The sequence below is a fragment of the Rhinichthys klamathensis genome, unplaced genomic scaffold, assembly GCF_029890125.1.
Source record: "Rhinichthys klamathensis goyatoka isolate OS25496 unplaced genomic scaffold, OSU_Roscu_1.1 h1tg000281l_1, whole genome shotgun sequence".
Taxonomy (NCBI): domain Eukaryota; kingdom Metazoa; phylum Chordata; class Actinopteri; order Cypriniformes; family Leuciscidae; genus Rhinichthys; species Rhinichthys klamathensis.
Genome location: NW_026606800.1, coordinates 4,622,490 through 4,633,000, shown reverse-complemented (window position 1 = coordinate 4,633,000; position 10,511 = coordinate 4,622,490). Strand labels below are relative to the sequence as shown.

The 10,511-nt window shown below is 36.8% G+C and overlaps 1 protein-coding gene and 1 long non-coding RNA gene across 2 annotated transcripts; one reads left to right on the top strand and one right to left on the bottom strand.

The window, feature by feature from the left end:
* The first annotated feature begins 2,810 nt into the window (after positions 1–2,810).
* Positions 2,811–6,134, top strand: LOC130103105 (uncharacterized). Its single transcript, XR_008809323.1, has 2 exons — positions 2,811–3,285; positions 5,660–6,134. It is a non-coding gene; the product is annotated as an uncharacterized LOC130103105 (long non-coding RNA).
* A 1,719-nt stretch (positions 6,135–7,853) lies between these two features.
* Positions 7,854–10,395, bottom strand: ccdc25 (coiled-coil domain containing 25). Its single transcript, XM_056269186.1, has 9 exons — positions 10,235–10,395; positions 9,943–9,990; positions 9,819–9,858; positions 9,677–9,728; positions 9,520–9,595; positions 9,334–9,437; positions 8,896–9,098; positions 8,434–8,479; positions 7,854–8,349 (listed from the first exon to the last, which is right to left on the bottom strand). Exons 1-9 carry the CDS (start codon positions 10,257–10,259, stop codon positions 8,320–8,322), a joined length of 624 nt encoding a protein of 207 aa, XP_056125161.1. The 5' UTR covers positions 10,260–10,395; the 3' UTR covers positions 7,854–8,319.
* Positions 10,396–10,511: the final 116 nt, after the last annotated feature.

The window sequence follows — 10,511 nt, the reverse complement described above, 5'->3', positions numbered from 1 at the left end:
TCAGGCGCTTCCCCAGTTTAGCATAATTTAAGGGGGGTGCATGTAACGGAGTGTAAAATGTTAAATTACTGCATAAATGGGGACAGCGCCATCTGGCTGATGCGTGATGGCATTTAGTGCACGGAATAGGGACCGCCCACAGCAGAGATAACGAGACATGCTGTGGGTAAGTTGCACTTTTCGAGCAGTCGGAGAATTATCAGTTAAAAGTGTCCAAAACACATAAAAAACTGCTTTATTGTGAATTGATCTTACAATGAACTTGTTAGGCAACCTTTGATATGTGTTTGGCGTCGAGTGTGTTATTTTATATTGAGTTATTCCGACTTTGTATTACGAGGCACAATCGTAATTAATTTGTGCATTGTCTTGTGTTTTATGTAGAACTGATTCATTCTCCTTAAAGTGAAACCCCTATTTCCACGTTTATATCTCCATTGTGCAGGTAATGTGTATAAAATATGTTGTTATAATGTGTTTAATGGATTAATTGTTTAATTTTTGTAGTATTGTGTATATTCACCACTAGGTGGGAATATTTCTCTTTACATTTATTTTAATTGAGATGTTCATCATTTCATTGAGTTGATTTGTGATTAATTCAGTGAAAATGTATTATAATTGTCAGTCTGCAAAATTGTACTCACTATACGATCACAACACAAAAAAAGATTAAAAAAAGAAAGAGTACTGTTTTAAATAAACAGAGCAGAGATAACGAGACATGCTGTGGAACTGATTCATTCTCCTTAAAGTGAAACCCCTATTTCCACGTTTATATCTCCATTGTGCAGCTCCACCCAGCAGAAAGACCGCCCAGGCAAGACCGTCACACTGGCTTCTCTCAGCTGCAAGGAGCGTCAAATCCCTCGGCGTCGCGTTTTGGGCGTTTTGAGCGTCTTGAGCGTCAATCAGAAAGTTGAAAGAAGCTCAACTTTATGGTAATGAGCTGTGACGCGGTTCAGCGGCAAGCAGCGGCAAAACGCCAGCAACCAATCGGAATATAGACGTCCCTGGCGCTGGCTGATTCCGGAGAAACACACGATGTAAACTTTCGTTCCTACCAAAACATTAGTTCCGAGAAAATGGAAGAGAAGCCAATAATCGCCGTTGCTGGGTTTCCTATCATTTATGACATGACGTTGTTTGCTTATAGGGACCATGAGAGCGCAACTTTTATTTGAAATATTTACGATCGCTCGTTTTAAAGCGGGAATGCAATTCATTTGCTCACGGTGACACCGATTTGACCGCAAATAATAATAATAATAATAATAGTTCTATTATTTTTTTCCCCGACCAAATGTGACCAAAACGGTTATAAAAATGCTGTCATTATAAAAGGTTTCTTTAATGTATTGCTAGTTTTTTTCTGTTTATTACATTTTATGTTGTGACACTTCTATTCTCCCTGCAACGTCAGAGCGTTCAAAGCGTCCAAAGCGTCAACAAGCTTCCCCGTACTTTTTGACAAGCGTCCTTGACAGGGCGGCCAGAGCTTCTTTGACGGCTCAAGTCGGCGGCGGTGTGAACGTACAGTAACTGGTACAGCCATGTGCGTCGGATGTAGACGCTTTGGCAAAAGCGTCAGTATATGACGCCTTGGGATGAGAATGCGTTGAGACCGCATGTTGAAATCCTGTCAGCCGCTAGTGTGGGTTCTCCAGGAAATGCATACACTCGCTGGACCTCTGCTTCTCGTAAATACTACTGTGTATTGTGCACGTTATTTTTGACAGACATCGATGTTGTGATGTTCGAATGATGTGAATTTGAAAACAGATGGATCGTAAGGTTAAAATTGCTTATTTCTTGGCCGGCAAGGCCATTAAGTGAAGGGATTCATGCCAATAAGTGTGTTATGCCGATGTTTTTAATTCTAATATTCAAACTGACAGCCAGTCTAAGTTTTTGACAGACGTGATAACATGCATAAGGGGTGTATTATGTTTGATTTTCGGGTGATTAAATGCTCCACACACACACACACTTTTGACATAACTTGGCAGTCTTAAATAATCTGGAAGGAGATATCATAAACTTATAGCTAATACAATTTCTAGTCTTAACTGAGTATATTCAGAGACAATTTACCGGTATATAGAGACACAAAAGGACTTTGGTATATTGTATTGTTGGATACCATGCAGTAAGCCCCTTTTGTACATTTATGCATTTTGCAGACACTTTTATCAAACGTGACTTTGCATTCAAGCACTGCACATTGTGTAATGGACATTTTAGTAAATCAGCTGTCAAATTTGTTCAGCCTTCTGCAAAAACAAAGATGGTGAGGCTGTGACTGCAGTTCTAAAGCATTCTGCATAAAGAATGTAAAAGGATGCAGACATGATTTATAAACATCAGACATGTCTATTTTAAATATTTTTTCCAAAATTACAAGAAATGATTTAACAGGCTTTGTATGGTCACCCTGAAATGAGAACCCTTTATAAGCAATGCGGTTAAACAGGCAAAACAATAAAAATACAGACTGTATTGAGTCATTAAAACAGGCCATTGTAGCTTTGTTGCTGAGATTTGACAAGGTTCATGCAGTGAGACATTGAACCAGTTACTGAGACGAAATGGCAACTTAACTGGACCACAATAAAGCAGCTTTATTTCACAATAGATAAAAATAAACAAGCTCAGTTGGACATAAAGAGAATGACTACATTCCAGACCACAAAGATTACACTGACGCCTCCCTCTGGCAAACCCTCAACCGCAGCCTCATTGGGACTGAAACCGCTGCAGCCCCCTCCTTAACGTGTTTTGTTGTAAGTGTCATCGAGAAAGCGGAGGGACTGTATGTATAAAATACTTGATTTGCATTTGCCAATGATTTCATTGACTCAAGAGATCTAAACTCATGAACTCTTCTGTGGGACAGTTTTGAGAGAGGAGACTTTCTCCATATGGCATGTTCGTATAAGTGATGTTTTAAGTTTTCAGATGCAATGCTAATATCCTTTGCTGTTGTGCTCCATGGTTCCTCCTGGGCTTGTATTCAAAGATCCAGAATCATATGGTTGGACTCCCAAGTGAATCTCAGTGCATGACAGTGCCAAGAGTTTTTTGGACTGATGGTGAGCGTCACATGACCTTGATTTAATGGCTCCCTCTGGTGCAATCCTCGCACATTCTCCAGCTTTCCACACATGGCTGAGCTGCTCTGTGCGTTCTACAGAAATGTCTCTGAAGAAAGAATTTTTGCTTTGCCCTACTTAGGATTGTTAAACTTTTGACCCAAATATGCTGTGGAAATGCTGTTCTAACACTGTGAGTTGATATGAATGTTGAATTACAAATAACTTTACTAGCTGTGTCTGCTTTCAAAATCAGCTTAGGTGTTTTGGAAAATACTTAGCAGTGGTGTGTGTGTGTGTGTGTGTGTGTGTGTGTGTGTGTGTGTGTGTGTGAGCTAAGCTAAGCTAGCTTGGAACAGCAGTGTTATTTAGTATTTTGTCATGTGCTTTTGTCATTTTTATTATTTATAAATATAAATATTTGTATTTAACTTTAATTTATTGCAGTTTTATTTTGTCATTTTAGTACTTCAACTTAAAGCTGTTTATTTCAGTTAGTTCAGTTTATTTTTGTTTATTTTTTCAAGTCTTTAAAATGTTTGTTTTCCATAAACTGTGGCTAATTGCATTCACATAAATGTATATTATAATACACTTATACTGTAAAAAAAAATATATTGTTGGTTTAACTTAAAAAAAAAGTTAGTTACCTGGTCGCCTTAAAATTTTGAGTTCATTGAAATTAAAATTTTTAGTTAATACATTGGAGATTGGTTTAATAAATAGAAACTCCAAATATTATGTTATCTGAACCACATTAATTATCTAAGTTGATTTGACAAAAGATAAAAGGTGTGATAAATCATGAAAATTGACAGTGTTTGAATTAAAATAACAGACAAATAACAAATAGGCGTATGTATTCAGCTGTAGAAATAAATATTTTTGCAAGCAATATATCACAGATATTTCATTAAAAAAAATCTACTGTCAATTTTTGCAATTTATTATTATGATATATTTGAATGTCCGTCAATGCAGAAAGATGCTTTTTGCTGCAAGTGGTGCTCACTGCAGAGACCTAGTCCAGCTTCACCTAATTAGGTTCAAGTTTAGGGATAGGGATATGGGCAGGGCTAGGGTGTGGCTGGATCTTCAAGCTCCACCCATTGCATTCAGAGAGGGCGTGGCTGGATGTCCAGCTCCACCCATTGGCTCTGCAGTGAGCAGATTTTGCAGTCAGATGCTGTAGTTACAACATCTAGCATGCAGCAGGGGTTAACTGGGCCATGCTAACCATTGCAATGATCTCCAAAACGTGCGAATGAGCAAATATGACAGCAAGCAGGTTGTGTACACTGGAGGATCACACACCACACGATGATGAATGTTCCTTTGATGTCCTTCTCCACCAGCTGGGAAACCAACCAGGTACAATGTTTTGAAAAACAGCTACCACCTTAAGCTGGTTTTAGCTGCATTTTCTAGCAATGTAAAAAAAAAAAAAAAATAGCAAGGTGAGATAAGGTTTTGACTGGAAATCTCATGCTGGTGTAAGCTTTGCATACGTGCCAGAGGAATTTGTGTTGTCAGCTGGATGGGTTGAATAGATCAGTGGGTCACGTCTCTGTTGATCTTGTCCAATCACTGTGTCAGGGGCCTCTGGAGTGAATCATCAGCATGAAGTATGCTGTCGATAAGTCAAGCACAAAATAAACCTCTAACTGTACCCATGGGGAGCGCTCATGTGTTATGAAGAATGAAGCAGAGACGCTTTCCACTGGGTTCTGACCTCACAAGTAAACGTTAATGTTCATAATTTCTGAAACAATTATCATAGTTAAGCAAATGTGGTTGGAAATGGGTGTAGGGATTTTGTAAAGATGTTACTGTAAAGAAGAGCTAAAATAGTCAAACAAGTGATGCATTTATGGTTTACAAATGTGGCTTTTTCACAACTTAATTTAACTGTGCATATTTAACATTTCTCCTGTAGAATTCATAGGTGGGGAATAGCTAAATGATGTCATTATAAACATGTTAAAATGGATTGTGTGTGAGGGTTAGGTTTAGGGGTAGTGCATATAAAATATTAGCTCAGTATAAAAATAATAGAAGTCAATGGAAAGCCTGCATCGTGGTAGAAAAACAAATGTGTTTGGTCATGTTTATTTAAAATATACATTTTTGTACCAGTGTAAAAATCATTACTGCCACATTTGATCAATTCAATACATCCTTGAGGTTAACTTTATTTTTTTTTTTTAAACGTTTATGTGTATGCAGAAAACTTGGTACGTCTTGACCTTTTTGCATTTTGAAAGAGTGGCATTGCATATATGATACAATGATGAGAAGGCCTGTACTGTCTTACTGATTTGGTTTCACTACTTTATTTTTCAAATGAAGTTAATGCTTCATAATCATGACCCTTTGACAGTTGTTTTTCACAGTGGTTCATAAAGCAGCACTTTATCACATTGTTTGCTGTATTCTCACTCCCCGACAGTGCAGGAACTGTTGAATCAGACCCATGTGTACCACACATTTCCTCACATCACAGTGGCTCTTCTCCAGGCCCGTTCTTTTCTGCACCCACTTTATGACCTTGTTTGCTTTTGTTGAAGGCTCCAGCTGGCCTGACCGGTTCGGAAGACCACAGAGGCACATCCCTTTTCATTTTGTGGGGCGGTCCACGCTTCTCACTGCTTTCCTGCCTCTTTATCCCCACTCTTTCAGTGTGAGTGTACGTGTGTGGTCCCTGCCAACAGGTTTGGCCGCAGCATGTGCTAATGGCCAGTGAAGATGTGAAGTATAGCTGACAGGGTCTGGTTTGTGCCCCACAGCCACATCTAGAGAGACTTTTTTTCCTAAACATGAGGTTAATGGAGCAGACAGGTTATGTGTGGCAGGCCATCCACCCAGTGGAGGTCTAACTGTGACGGTGGATGATTGGACTAAACGCGTGTTTGTTAGGATTTCAGGAAGTTTTCTCTGCTTTGTTGATGCTAACTTCAGCCATGCAGCAGGTATGTGTATACACGGTCTGATAGTCCAAAAGAAATCCTCCATACACTTTTAAAATAAATGTTCCAAAGGTGAGTTTTCGTAGCGATGCCATAGAAGAAATATTGCAGGTTCCTAAAGAACCTTTAAGTGAACAGTTCTTCAAATAATTTGTTTTTCTTTGTGTAAAGAACATTTTAATTATCTAAAGAACCTTTTTCCACTATAAAGAACCTTTTGTAGAATGGAAAGGTTCCATTGATGTTAAAGGTTCTCCATGGAACCATCAATGCCAATAAAGAAACTTTATTTTTAAAGGGATGGTTCACCCAAAAATCTGAATTTTGTCATTTCTCACCCTCAAGTTGTTCCAAACCAGCATGAGAACACAAAAGCAGATATTTTAAAGAATGTCAGTAAACAGACAGTTGACGGCACCCATTGACTTCCATAGTAGAAAAAAAAAACTAAAAAAAACTTGGAAGTCAATGGGTGCCATCAACTGTCTGGTTATGACATTCTTTAAAATATCTGCTTTTGTGTTCAGCAGAAGAAAAAAACTCATAGAGGTTTGGAACAACATGAGGGTGAGTAAATGATGACAAAATGTTCATATTTGTGTGAACGATCCCTTTAAGAGTGTAGGGATCTTGCTGCTTCCTGAAAGGTTTAGGTTATCTTTTTTGTCTTTTAATTTTTTTTTTTACACAAAATGACACCAAAGTGTATGTGCCTGTATGATTTAGTCATCTAGACATTGTAACTCCAGGTTTAAATCCAATTCGCTTAATAGGCTACAAAGCCACGCTTTTTGTAAATGTGTCGCTGGATAGACCTGTGTTTTAATAGTGCAATGCCACTGGCTTGAAAAGAATGTGACTGAATCTTTCCTATAAACAGAGCAGAAACATCCCGCCAGTGAAGGACAGCTGAGGTGGCAGTCCAAGGTCATATTTTCCAGCCCTGCCTTGGACAGGAGACGACGCCTTACCACAATAACTCCTTTCTTTTTCTTTTGTGTCTGTCTGTCTGCAACAAGTGTGCTTGCTCTTTAGGGGTATGTGGTCTGTCAGCAGCTTTTATATTCGCAGCATACCAATGTCAATATTATTATTGAACCACTAAATTGATTTGGATGGGTCTTATTTAAATAAAATAATACAACAAAATACAATTCTGGCATAATGATTTAAAATAAATTTTAATGTTTCTTGTGGAAAAATCAAACAAATCGGGGTTCAAGGTAAATTGCAAATCTCATTAAACAAATAATTAAGGAAACGGTAACGTTTATGACATGTAAGATAAATGTCATTATCTAACATGAGATAGTTTGAAGTTGATGATCAATTTTCTGATTTTCTGGTAGCACCTCTTGAAAAATAAATGACAATTTTTAAAAAGAGCTTCAGGACCTGTTTTGTGTCCAATTGTGGAAATTGCTTTAAATAAACCAAGTTAAAAAAAAATCTAGAAATTGATCTTGTCGTTTTCAAATTATGCGGTAAAATGCTGCCATCTCGTGGACGTTTAGCCTTTTACCAGTCACAATAAAGTTCAAAATAAAGCAACGTATTTCTCCAAAAATCGAATAGATTGCCAATTTGACTTGAGAGCAAAATACACTACTGAAAAGAAAACCTAAAGTAAAACACATAATATTATGTAGTTTTCAGTCAACTGATTTTATATTCTAAATCATTTAACACAATTTTAATGTAATTCTACATTCATTCATAGACCTGAATATTTAAGATAAAAAGTGTGATATATACTGTATATATATATACAAACATCAAACAAACAGAAATGAACTGAGAATGTCAAAGATTTTTATTTTAGATCATCAAAAAAGGAAACGTTTAAGAGCGTGTCGCTCAATGCTATCATTCCAGAAAGGCATCATTTATAAGCACAAATACCCTCTAGGTTTTAGTGTACACACAGCCATTAACATATCTCCACTGTGATTATCTTTTAATTCGTTCAAAAACATCAACAAAAAAACAGTTTGAAGTACAGAATCAGCAGAGATTCTCAAATTCTTTTTGGTTAAATGAGCTATCTACTCTTTTATCATTTAAAGAGTATTTTTTTTACATACTTTACATATTGCATTTAATTTTCAAAGGAATGACAAAGCAAGATGATCTAGAGCGCTCTTGGAATTGTCCTTTTGATTGCTTATTTCTGAAGCCTGCTATGACGTCCTTTCACAAACTTAAGATACTGTGGGGGGGAAGATGGTGGTTCTTCTTTATCGCAGATCCATTTATTTATTTTACATGAAGTCATCTGAATCATTGCCATCCTGCAGAGAAAATGATCATTTCAAGTCATAACAGAATTTATGTCAATGCTCAGCAATGTATATTTAACTCTGAGGACGTATTACCTCATTTGTGGTCATGTTGTCACTCTTCATGAGCGCTGAATAATTCCTGCAGGAAAGTAGATGTTACATGTTCACAAAATGAATGCCTGTACCTGTAAATAACAGCTCTCAAAAGGACTGATTATTAAATGTTATTTTCTTACATTTGACGTTTTCATTTTTGTATATACAGTGGAGTGAATAAGTCTGAGACCACATTGAAAATATTGCACAAACATGTGAAGCTCAAATGCTGCTGTAACTGAAGTAAAAAATAGTTGATTTAACAAATGTAAATTCTGAAAAGAGATTAATTTTTTTTCTCTCAAATCGTTGTGCTGATATTATAATTTGTAATGAAATAATATATATATATTTTTTTTAAATAAAATGGTCTCAAACCTTTGGATGCCAGTGTATTTTCTGTCTTTTTTTTTTTTTTACCAAAAAATGTATCTCAACATCTTAAACAATATGCAGCACCTTAATTCTTCCATCTCTTTTTTATTTTTTATTTCCTCCTTCTCTTTCTTCTTCTGATCTTGTATTTGAGCCTTCTTCTCATTTCTTTCCTCTCTGTCCCGAGACTCCTTCTCAGCGGCCAGATCAGGATAGCGCTCCTCTTTCGTTTTCTCTAGTCTGTTGACAATTTCGTTGATTTTCTTTTCTACTGTCACAATTTTCACCTGTTGATATTGAAGTGCAGTTGATTATTTATACAGAATTTGCAATTATTTACAAGATTTCATAGTACAATGGTAATCCCTGAACACTTCAAAATCATATAAACTGTTCAGACAGGCAGTAAAAGTTTTATATTTTTCTTTCTTATAGTTTCAATTGTACAAATACAAGAATTGGTTGCAGTGTGCACACAATCATAGTGCTTATTATCAAAGAAGCATAATTCTCTCATCATACCTCCTTCTGCCGATGGAAGCCTATCTGACCGACATCCATGTCTGCTGTTTTTTTCAGATTCCCCCATGGTGTGTAGACAACATTAATATTGTTCATTTTGCATCCTGTAAAAAAATACAGTTGAGATCATACCTTCAAAACACTGTTAACAAACAAGTTTTGATGTTTCTCGTAAAGAAGCAGTACCTTGAATACTGTTGTTTTTGACCAGCTGGGCACAGTCAATCAGGACTTCTTTTGGTAAGTCTTCTATCGGTACACCCTTTAATCAATTAACAGTTGTCAACACAGAAATATTATAAATACATCTGTAGGCTAAAATCCGTTTCACTTCTCAAAATACCTTTGGCATTCTTAGATATACATGAGCAGACGAAAGCTTGTCCACATGGAACCTGGAATCACAGAAACATTCATTGCAGATCAAAACTAGAAGAAAAATAATACTTCATTAGTGGTGTCAAGCACCAAATAAATGTTCTCACCAAATATCTTCAGGCCATCCATACTTTATCAGATCTTCATCTGTTGAAAAACAAAAACAGTTAAAAACGGTCTGACAAGCACAGAAGGCTGAAAAGTATTATTTATGATAAAACAAGCACTTACTTTCATATTTATCTTTGCCCATGTAGATGGTATAGGGCGGTGAGACAACTGTGAAAGATAGCATGTAACGTATTGCAACTTTTAAAAAGCACTGTTTATTCTTGCTATAAAACTGAAGACACTCTGAACCGCCAACATCTCACCATGTCAAGCTACATATATTGCAGTCCTTTTGTTGTATGCTCTATATTTTGTAGCATTTATTTTCAAGCATTATCATTATTTCGTATTCATACTGTCTTTGTTGACAACATAAACATGGTCTTCCCTGGGCACACAATTCACTACTCACCGTCGCTTTTAAAGTAAAACACCATCTTTCCGCAAATACACAACCTTTGAAATGTATTCAACAAAACAGTGAGCACATCAGAGGTAAATCATCTGAATCAGAGGCACATGTCATGTGTACCATCCATTCCGACCACAACAGGAACCAAGCATCGCTGCAATGAAGTAGCGATTCCAAATCCCGATTCGTGACAGGATAGTTCGTTTGAATCGGATCTTTTCAATGAATTGGTTGATTCAACTGTCCTCAAGCCTGCAACTGCATAGTTCTGCCCATA